At 38.6% G+C, this 11,303-nt stretch overlaps 1 protein-coding gene across 1 annotated transcript; it reads left to right on the top strand.

The window, feature by feature from the left end:
• Positions 1-870: 870 nt before the first annotated feature.
• Positions 871-11,303, top strand: LOC103722445 (plastid division protein CDP1, chloroplastic-like). The gene is given in 16 exon segments (XM_039115654.1): positions 871-1,470; positions 2,808-2,921; positions 3,049-3,190; positions 4,940-5,043; positions 5,160-5,282; positions 5,361-5,382; positions 5,385-5,728; positions 5,805-5,900; positions 5,973-6,098; positions 9,085-9,151; positions 9,235-9,296; positions 9,377-9,601; positions 9,788-10,024; positions 10,120-10,160; positions 10,162-10,308; positions 10,401-11,303. Coding segments are annotated over 16 exon segments (2,229 nt in total). The 5' UTR covers positions 871-1,191; the 3' UTR covers positions 10,501-11,303.

Below are 11,303 nucleotides of genomic sequence, written 5' to 3'. Positions count from 1 at the left end.
TTCAGAAAGCTAAGAGGCAGACCCTGCCAAACCTTGAGCCCTTGACAGAAATTCTCTTCTAGAGTCATTAGCAAGTTCTGTGTTTATTGCTGCAGGAGATCTATTTTCTGTTACCTTGGTCGAGAGATTGATTGGCATTTAAATTGTTTTCTCCTAAGTAAGCTGATTAAAACAGAAAAAACACCTGTTACCGGGCGATGCAAATTCATTTTATCATCCTAAATTTAATAATTTCATTTTTTTTTATCGGATAAGTTAATATTAAAATCAGTTTGTGAAGAAATAATTAGTCCCAATTCACTATAACATCTGATATTTTGATACTTTGGCATTCGTCAGCTATAATATATCTGAAAAAAAAAATAGCATTTCAAAATAGAAATGGTGCACAGCCATGTCCTGTTAGCTAAAAGATGTTTTTAGCTAAAAGGTGATCTGCACCACCAGCATGCTACGTGGCATTAGAAGATTGGTGACTTTGCTCTGGTCGATGCAATTGATGGACGGATTACGCAATGAAGCACCAATTTCATCTATTTTTCTTTGCGATTTCCTTCTTGTCTTTGTAGTAACATAAATTTTTATGATAGCGTGGGTCTCATGTTGCTTTTGTCCATAGGATAGAAATTTTATATTAACTGTATCTATTAGGAATATAATAAATTTTATATTAAGTTCCTTTTTTTGATCCCAGTTAATTTTAGTACTATTCCCTTTAAATTTCTTACGCCAGACGCGTATTAGCTGGGCTTATCGTTCTTTTAGAACCTTTCCTGATGAAGGATTGTGGCCGTCTGATAATGTGCTCTTTTGGCAAGGGAAAAAGAAAAAAAAATTAAAAATGAGAAAAGGGAAAGGAATCCGCTTTCTTTTTCCTCAGGCTGCCTTTTTATTCCGTTACACTCTTCTCTCTTCTTCGCCCCCGCGCCAAACCGCGAGCCTATCGAAGCTTCGGCCTGACGGCTTCCATTCCTCCTCTTCTTCTCCTCTTTCGCTCCAACGGTGGCCTTTTCTTCTCCCCCCTTCGTCATGCCGATGTCTCCAAAATGTTGGCCGACAATGGAGGAAAGGAAACCCTAGCCCTAACCCTCGCCATGGATTTATAACCATCCCCCTTTGGTAGATCGATGTTTTCCATGGGAATGGGGGAGGAGCAAGGGAAGGAAAGGTGATTAGGGTTTCGTTCTGGGCATGGCATTGGCTCATCTGGGGTTTGGATTCCCCTTGCGGCGCCCTGGCTTCGGGAATGGCGGTCTGGAGGAGAGGCGGAGGGATTTGACTTTGGCCGGCGTGGCCTCGCTTGCTTGTAAGGGGGACGGCGGAGTTCCCAATGAGGTTTCTCTCGAGGCCAGATCCCGTTCGGTCCGAAGGGAGGCCTCCGGGCGGGCGGGCGTCAAGGTGACGGAGGCGCCGGCCGTGGAAAATGGCCAGGCTCGATCGGGAGTTGAGATTCCCGTCACTTGTTATCAGGTGAGTATGTTAATATATTTACGTGGATTATTATTGCGATTGCATGTATTGATTGCTTTTTTCCGGGTGAAGAATTGTGGTAGTGTATAATTGGTTAGCAGCCAAAAGAGGTTTTCAGTGCCTTTTGTTTTACTTGATCCGAATATTTGTATCCAAGAGCAACCTGAGGTCCCATAATCACCATTGCACTTTATGATTTATTAGTTGGTTGAAATCTTCTGCTATGATTCCCCATGAAGCTCCTTGTGGGTGCTTCATTGCCAAGAATGAGGCATGGTAAGTTACAATTTAAGACCATGAACTCTTTGTGATGTATTTCCCTTGCACTTTTAATTTGGCTTGTAGCATGTCAGAGAAAGAAATCCCATTAAAGTTGCATGTCCTGAATGACTCGATTAAATTATAAGTACCAATCAATGGACCCTGAACTTCTGATGTTGCAATTCCTGAGATAATTTTGATTCCATATCTTCTGCTTTCTCAGTCTCATTTATGCAAGGATAACCATGCAATAACACTACAATTGACAAAGAAAATGTAAAAGGTTAGGAAGAGTAAGAGGGGGGGGTGATAACTTTAATTTGGGAAACAAGTATGCTATTAATTCTTAAATTGTTTGCTATAACTTTGGATGCTAGGGAAGAGCTGTTTGGGAAATGTGGTGGTTTGAAGTTTTGTTTTCAGGAGGAAACAAGATGCAGTGTGTGTTAAAGAGAGATGAGTGTTCTCTTCATTATGTTAGATACTTTAATATTGGGCAGGTAAGAGACTTATTTAAGAGGTTGGTATGGGTCAGCTTTGGTTTGGGTCAAATTTGGGTCAGGTTTAGATGTGCTGAGCTCCTAACCTGACCTGAATATGACCAGGTGAAGAAAATGCAGACCCATAAGCAATCCTGCTCAATTCAGGTCATCCCAGATAAGTTTTCAGAAAAAGATAAATAATTTTCTACTTATGTATAAAAACAACTTACAACTATCACGATAAAATCTGTTATAAACCCTAGAAAAAATACTGTTCATAGATTCAATACCTTTAATCTATCTATCAAGCAATTAAAAAAGTGAATGTGAGCATGCTACCAAAGGAGATAAATAAACTCTCAATAAATTCAGCCCAAAAGCCCCACTATTCTTTGTCAACATGAGTAACTAAACCTGCATAAGTTCTTTCATGTACTATCCTTAGCTGAATCATATATCCTTTTGCTGAATTTATTTGTGGGCATCCCAAGAAGATGGTGCACAGCGACCTGCGCTATGTCCTATAACTGAATCATAATTTCTTGAACACATTATATCTGTATCATGATAGAAGCCTTCCTAATGATTTTGCAGATTCTTGGGGTACCTGGGCAAGCTGAAAAGGATGAGATTGTTAAAGCAGCAATGGATCTGAAGAGTTCAGAGATTGAAGAGGGATACACAGCTGATGTCATTGTTTCCCGGCAGGTATCAGATTTGTATTAATCTTTTATTAGTTATATCAGATTTGTATTAATCTTCTATTAGTTATACATTGCCCTTTCTTGGAATTTGAAAAATTTAAGTCTTGATGTTCTCTATTGCTGATTCACAGGATCTCTTGATGGATGTGAGGGATAAACTTCTATTTGAGCCAGAATATGCTGGCAACATAAAGGAAAAGGTTCCACCAAAAGCTAATCTTCGTATTCCTTGGAATTGGCTGCCTGGTGCCCTGTGTCTTCTACAAGAGGTATGCTTGCAAAAATTTGTTGTATGTAGATTTTTTTTATTTAAATCATCATGCAACATGGTTAAACCAGAAGAAGACAACATGTCTAGATCTGAATAGTTGTGAACTTTTTCCTAAGAAGTAAATATGATGCTCTAAATTCTCCTTTTCGTGCTAACATGCTGATGCATTCATCTAGAAAAGAGCTTTAATTTTCAGGTGTAGGTCATTTAATAAGTTGATTAGCTAAATGAGGGTCTGTTAAATTATTATAAAAGATAGTAGTTGATTTTAGATCCACCACATTGGCATTGTTTTATAAAAAGATGGCCACCTAGATGGTGTGGCTAGGTGGCCCCCTTATCTTTTTGCATCATGTTTGAGTACGGAGGATGGGATTGGTTTGTGTATTCGTATTGCTGTTGCAAGGTAATGGTTCCCAGTGATGCACTATATTTTATATGCTGTGCTTCATTTGTTGTGTTATTACTATCCTTCTAGGTTTAGACACCCACCTATGCAATTGCTTAATGCCTAGGGACTAGGCAGCCCACTGGTTGCCCATTTGCCACCAAAAGTTTTCAAAACATTGTATCTTGTGTTGGTTTGGTCACAATTTGATTTCTATTTTTTATATAAGAAAAATTAAATTATTGAAAAGCCATCTTGCAGCTTTTAATGGATAAGCTTATTGCACACCTCTCATAATTTCTCTCCATTCATTTGGAATGTTAATTTGTTAACAAGTACCAACTTCCTGGTATAAGCTTTACTAAATGTTAGGTTGAGCTTCTAGCTTGGTCGGTCAAATTTGCTACAAGTATGCCAATGTGATAAACTCCAACTTGCCGGGGAGGAAGCAAATCTGTCGTCTGATTTGAGAGAGCTGTCATCCGATTGATAATGCACTTATTCCTATTTACCAACCCTCCTAATTTAGATATGCTTGGTTTCTGTCTCTTTTTGTTGTATTCCACAGGAATGATAGTGTTTTCACATGCTTTGGGTCAACTGAAACAGTTCAAGCAGTAACATACTTCCTCAAATTTGTCTGGGCTTGAGACCTGTTTTACTTAAAAAAGGGCAATTGTACATGCATGGATACAGTAACACGATATAATTATTTTTATTGATGACTGTGCCCTGTTATATGATTTAAAGCTTGAATATATATGTTCTGAACCTCTAAGAAGGTTTGCATGTTGCCATGCGCGTTGATTCCTTTTCAAGAAAAGTACACTCTAAGGTAGGATATTATATTATACTGATCAGTATGATGGACTTTGATTCTTAGACTTCGTCACAAGGTAGGCCGAACCGGTGCCAGTCGACCATCGGACCGGTTCGGACTGGTACCGAGCCGGTCGTGTTAACACAGCGCACATGCTGTGGTTGACATGGCGCTCGCGCGGCGCGCTGTGGCACCGAAATCGGTGCAAACCGGTTTGGTTTGCACTGGTTCCTAGCCATACCGGAAGAAACTGTCCGGTTCCATCCGGTACGCATCTGGTTTCGGCCGGTTCAGGCCGGTTCCAGTTCGGTACCACTTGGTTCCGGCCCCATAGAGGCCAAAACCATTTTTTAAGGTCGAACCGGACCAGTCAGAGACCAGACTAGTTCGGTACGGGTTGAACCTGCCGTACGGGCCAGTTCAGCATATCTTGCTTTGTCAAAATCCCCTTGTCAAATCTCTGATATAAATTTGCCTGGCTAAGTTATTTATGTGTTATAGCTTAAGCAAATGGAGGTGACAGAAGACTAATTCTTAATGCAGGTGGGACAGAAAAACTGGTGCTGGATATTGGTCGAGCAGCTTTGCAACTTCCAGATGCTAAACCATACGTTCATGATTTACTTCTCTCCATGGCACTGGCTGAAGTAATGACACGCTTTTTTTTTGCTTTTTATAAAAAAAGCATTGCATTTTAATCATATAAATATTTATTCATCTCTCTTTCAATTTCTTCTCACTGTTGGAATATTTTTCTATGAAGTGCTCGATTGCAAAGACTGGTCTTGAGAAAAGTAAAGTATCTGAAGGATTTGAAGCTCTTGCACGTGCTCAATACCTATTGAGGGGCAAAATCTCTCTAGGGAAAATGCCACTGCTGTCACAGGCAAATACCTTGCACTGTCTGTTTCCATTCATCACATGTTCCTTTATGAAATAACTGGATTGTTGGGTATGCTTCTAGATAGAAGAGTCCTTAGAGGAGCTGGCCCTGCTTGCACATTGGAGCTACTAGGCATGCCACACACTCCTGATAATGCTGAACGTAGGCGAGGAGCAATTGCAGCCTTGCGTGAATTGCTTCAACAAGGTCTCAATGTTGAATATTCGTGTAGAGTTCAAGACTGGCCTTGTTTCCTTGGCCAGGCAATGAATAAGCTAATGGCTACTGAAATAGTAGATCTTCTTTCTTGGGATACCGTGGCTGTTACTCGCAAGAACAAGAAATCTCTGGAATCACAAAATCAGAAAGTTGTAATTGATTTTAACTGCTTTTATATGGTGATGATAGCTCATATTGCCCTTGGATTTTCAACAAGACAAATTGATATGGTATGTTTTCTTAGTTAAAGACAATAACTTATTGGCCTCGCTGCAATGGTGTAACTCTTGGCAATCTGGGATGCAGATCACTAAAGCAAAAATCATCTGTGAGTGTTTGATTGCATCAGAGGGTGTGGATCTAAAATTTGAGGAAGCCTTCTGCTTATTTCTTCTTGGGGAGGTAAGTTTTTAAGGGGCCTTTGTGTTATTCTGCAATATATAGATATATTAAAAACTAATGCTTGGTGCTCAGGGTGGTGGGACAGCAGCTGTTGAAAAACTTTGCCAGCTTGAAGTCAACAGAAATTCAACTTCACAGAATTTTGATCCAACTGCAAGAAGAGAGGACAAAGTCAAGGGCACTGTTGATCAATCATTGGTATGTCGTGTGCTGCATGTTATTCCTTTTGGAAGGAACAGAATTAAAAGCCTTTCGGATTAATCTTCCAGCTGGTTCATCCAGACAATTTATTATGTTTACTTTATATATATTCCATCAAAGCGTTAAACATTGAAGATTTGAGTGCTGATCGGTAATCTTGATGGTTCAACATGGTTCTTTTTTCCCCTTTTCTCTTCTCTTTTTGTTTGAAAATACAGGCAAATGTTGAGGTGGATTTATTTGATTTAATTGCCAATCAGCCCTAGGAAACTCCAGTTTTCATTGTGGACACTTTTCTTTCAAGCAATATTGATATGTAAACATTATAAATAGCTATTTTCTTTTCATTTACAAGGGAAGCATAGAGGTATTACAATAACTAAGTTACTAAGGGCTCATGTCTTCATAGAATGGATGTCCAAAGTGAAAATTGCCAATCCCAAGCATCTAAAAATAGAATAGATAATGGATGGAAACTAATAAACAAATACAGATGCATATTATCTTTCAGCTTGATTTGTCATGTCAATAAAAATATGGTAAAAGTTCACTTAAAAACCTTGCATTCACTATATACATTCATGGGAGATGACATTCCACGCTGGTGATTTTAGTCTTTCTTTAAGTGAAATATCAATTTATTTAGGCAGTGCTGATTTTGATATGTGCTCTTTATAAAGCCATATATTGTATCATTAATGTCCAGTTCAAGCGATATTGAAATGTAAACACTTAGATTGCTAAAATCCATCTACTTCCATTTAGTTTGGAAACTGACTCCTGATTTTGGTTGTGTTTTAATGGATCTCTTAGGTCTTTGTCTTTCTCAGTCAACTGAAGATCCTATTACACATGCTCAGAGAGAAAAGGGGGTGGGGGTGGGGGGGGAGAGGGGAGATAGAGGATGAGGGTGGTAAGTAAGGCGAATACTTGTCAATTCTGCCTTCTCTAATCTGCGTACTTATTTTATGTCAGCATAAGATGCCTACGGAGATGCTTGAGGAGATTATGACTGGAACCAGACTTCCTTCAGAAAAAAACCCTGCCACAAAAAGAACTACTGTTGAGTTCCTATTAAACAAAAGAACTAATATTGAGTAGGTTTGTTAAAGTGACAGAAGCAAGGGGGAAATAGCATGGAATTGAAATGGTCATTCGTATAACATTATTATTGTAATATGAGAAGTAAAGGAAGGATGCACACCCTTCAAGATAAAATGTGGTGTTCACCCCTCACTTTGGGAATAAAAGGCAGATCCCGCATTCAGTCATAAACACTTAGAAAGTAATAGCAGACAAGCTAACAAGAGCCCTCTGGGCCTCAGTTTTGATTCACATATAGGTACCCATGCTTGCGAATAGCACACTTTTATTCCGAAGATCTAACATTTCAAAAAGTTTTCCATTTTCCTTTGTCCAACATTCAAATGTCTGAACTCTTTATAGACTCACAGATTTCTCTGGTTACAACTCTTGCAACGCATTACATATTGTTAAGTTGACTGTCTGTTGGAATGGTTTCAATTTCTTGACAAATCATTGACTATTGTGGTTTTCTTAGAACTGTCTGCAATTGTAAGGGATTTCACTAGGGGCTTGAACAGTGAAATGATACTCTTGCTACTCATCTTGACATGCATTATTTAACACTTTTAGCTACAATCCCACTTTGTACCCATTACTTTGAATGCTCAGATATGTATACTTACTGATTATATTGAATACTTTCATATCTGGCTTGGGCAGTGAAAAGACACTCATCCCTCTGCTTGGGATGCTCATTCAACACTTCAGCTATAATCCTCTTTGCATTCTCAATATTTTTATATGCTCGCATATGAATACCTACTGTTTATTTTTGTCAGATTCGATAGCATGTGTATACAAATATGCTGTGAGAACACTAATATACAATCTTACAATTAGAAGACAATAACTACTTTTACCTTAGATCTGTATTTTACTCCTAAGATTAATAGCACAGAGGGCATATTATGTTGTTCATTTTGTATCTAAATATAATTAGGCCGTATAATATGAAATAACCAACAATAAAATGAATTTCACATGCATATCATAAATGCAGTATTTTTGTGACTGAACCCACCTACGTGCCATCATACTGATCATTATATATGTATGTATTTGCATATACGCATTTATAAAACTATACACATGGTGCAATAACTTCTTAGGTGTTCAGTGATGTGCCATAAGTGGATGCTCCTTTGTTCCCACCCTGCTCTTTCTCCCTCTCCTATTTCATTTTAACCTTTTTTGAGATTTGGAGAAACTTGTAAGCAATGGGGTTAGGAGATACAGATTCTCTATTGTCTTTATGTTGTTCAAGAAATTAGCCCTCTAGATGTCCTATGCCTTATGTGAGTTTTTTTAATAAGTAATTACTTACCAAAACGAATTTATCATATTTTAATTAAGGAACTTATAACTTATTTATACAAGTTTGTTTTGCAAAGTTGTTTTCAGGTAGTTACTGTTTTCTTAGTGCTACTTTATTGCTATTTTCTTACTGGTTCCAAATTCTCATAATATGTTGAGAACTCTGTTAAGTTTTATGCAAGTCTGCATATGGTTAAGTATTCCTTAAGTCTGCATATGGTTAAGTATTCCTTTTTAATAAAAAAACAAACAAATATCTGGGGTTAGTTCTAAACTTTAGTGGCTATTACAGTACCTTTAAAAATTAAAGAACAGAAGAAAAACTATCTCATTATATCGCAAATTGGTGACTTTCATCATTGCAGTTCAGCAATGGGTACACAGCTTCACTTTGACTGTGAACACATGGCACTGGGAAGTTGTAGGCAATGTAAATTTGCCTTCATTGCTTTCCAAGATGAAAGGTGCAATTTGGGCAGGTGGTAACTTGATTCTTCTTGTGAACATATGCTATCACTGATCAGAGAACTTGCCTTAAGATTGAAATTGTCTTATGCCAAGACGACCTGCTGAAATTTACCAGGAAACATGGCTGAAGGATGCTGTTCTTTGTCTGTTCCCTGATACACGAGATTACTCTCCATCATTGGTGAGTTTTTTACTGGATGTGTATGTAACATAGCATGGATCTTTGGATTGCAAATGTTCTAAAGCTTATTTATCAAACTTAGGCCCAACTTTTTTCGGGGCCCAAAGCGGATTCTAAGTGGGCGGCAAGCAAAAAAATTGGAACCATAAAAACAGTACCTTCTGCTAGTTGTCGATCACCATCTTCTGGTTTTTTGTCTGACTATGGAGTGTCTGTGGAGCAAAAGGCACATATTAATTCAACTAGACATCTGGGCGAGGCTGTCAAGCAACTTGCACCAGCTGATCTGCAGAGTCAACCAGCTTTAGTTAAGGCTACTGGTAGCACTAGTGCCCCAACTGTTCAGCTAAAGAGAAACCCTGGAGTAAATCATACAAAAAGTTTGGAAGGCTGGTATATGACAGGAGATATAGCAGGGAAAGTTGCATGTACTGCTGTTGCGGGATGTTTTGTACTCGGTGCCTTTGCGCTGTTAAACATGCAATTTGCTCACAATAAAATTTCACATAAATGGCACTCTGGTCACGCTTTGAGCACAGAAGCCCCTTCCTGGACCATGAATCAACCTTTAGGCTTGAAAAGAACTTCTGGCTTTATTGATGGAAATATTGGGGCCAGCTTAGGAACATGTTGATAAACATTCAGGAGACACCTTAAGCATCAAACAGATGCAGGAACTTCACAAAATTTATGGCCCACAGATCTCTCACCTCTACCTGCTGCTGCGGGTACTACTCCACACAGGGAACAAATGGCTGCGGAAGAAGCAGAAGCCCTGGTAAAGCAATGGCAAGACATCAAAGCTGAGGCACTAGGCCCTAATTATCAAATACAAGCACTCCCTGAGATTCTTGCTGAGACTATGCTTTCAAAGGTAAATGCATGTTTGCATTTTTTTGTGTGGTTCGGTTGTTACTTCTTTTTTTTTAATTTTTGGTATTCTTCAGTTTTTCTTTTTTTGGTGGACAGTGGCAAGATTTAGCACATTCAGCAAAAGCTAGGTCCTGTTTTGAGATTTGTTTTACTACATCTGTCTATCCTGCGGGCTGAGATGGTATCAGATGTATCTGGTAGTGAGATTGCTGAAATTGAGGCTGTGCTAGAAGAAGCTGCTGAGCTTGTCGATGAGTCTCAGGTGAAAAAAACCTGTTATTACAGGTAATTCCTTTTCCAATACACCGTTGTCACTCTCATGGTTGGTCTGAATAACTTGGGTATTCATTTTTTTCCGGCTGATTGCATTCTTGCAGTAGATACAAAGTAGAGTATATTTTGAAAAGGCAAGATGATGGTTCATGGAGATTCTGTCAAGGTGGTATCCCAAAATCAAGTATGATGTCCTCAGATTAAGAATGAGAGATCATTTAAAGGTTTTCGATCTGCCAGAAATACTCTTATTCAATTGGATTCAGGATGACAAATGAAGATTGTGTGCTGTTGTCTGAGCTGTCTGCAAGAGGAATAAAAAATTGGAACTTGTGGCATAGTGTTTTCCTGGTGATTTTAGGCCGATCATTGATCTTTGCCATCCCATTAGATGTGATATTTAATGGTCTAGAAGCTGCTGGTTATGGTTCCTCAAAACGATGAAATGTAGCAGCTGCATTTTTTACGGTTTAGGAGCTCTGCCAGTATGGCTCTTCAAGATGATGAAACGTGACCTGTTCAGTGATTTTTAAGTAACCATGAGGTTCCTGAATTCTTTCTGTTCTGTGGATATCCGTATCCAACGAACATGACTAGGTTGTGTTTATTTCTCTCCCCAAGTCATTGTCTTCATTGATGGACTGACCATTCTCTTGATCTGCCCGAGCCTTTGTTCCTTTTGAGCTAATCTCAGTGGCATACTCAAGTTGGCTTTCACAAAATCCTGTACTCTTGGTGCAGACTAATTTTGCTACCATACTTCCCCAGCTCCAAAGTTTCCTGATAACTTGGGAGGAATGCAAGGCAAATGAAGAATATGCAGAATCCTGTTGTAGAATTAATATGATGATAGGCCATTGATAGCTGCAACTTGTGACTGTATTCCTAGAAACAGTTTCTTGATGTATCTTTATTTTGGAATATTTGTGCACATTCTTGTTTGGGTTTAAAAATTAATTTCATATACTTCCAGATTGTTTAACAGAAAATCTGGTTGCTTTCTTCAA

The sequence above is a fragment of the Phoenix dactylifera genome, chromosome 18 (assembly GCF_009389715.1).
Source record: "Phoenix dactylifera cultivar Barhee BC4 chromosome 18, palm_55x_up_171113_PBpolish2nd_filt_p, whole genome shotgun sequence".
Classification (NCBI taxonomy): Eukaryota; Viridiplantae; Streptophyta; class Magnoliopsida; order Arecales; family Arecaceae; genus Phoenix; species Phoenix dactylifera.
The sequence above is the reverse complement of the archived record's forward strand: the minus strand, read 5'-3'. Positions and strand labels throughout refer to the sequence as shown.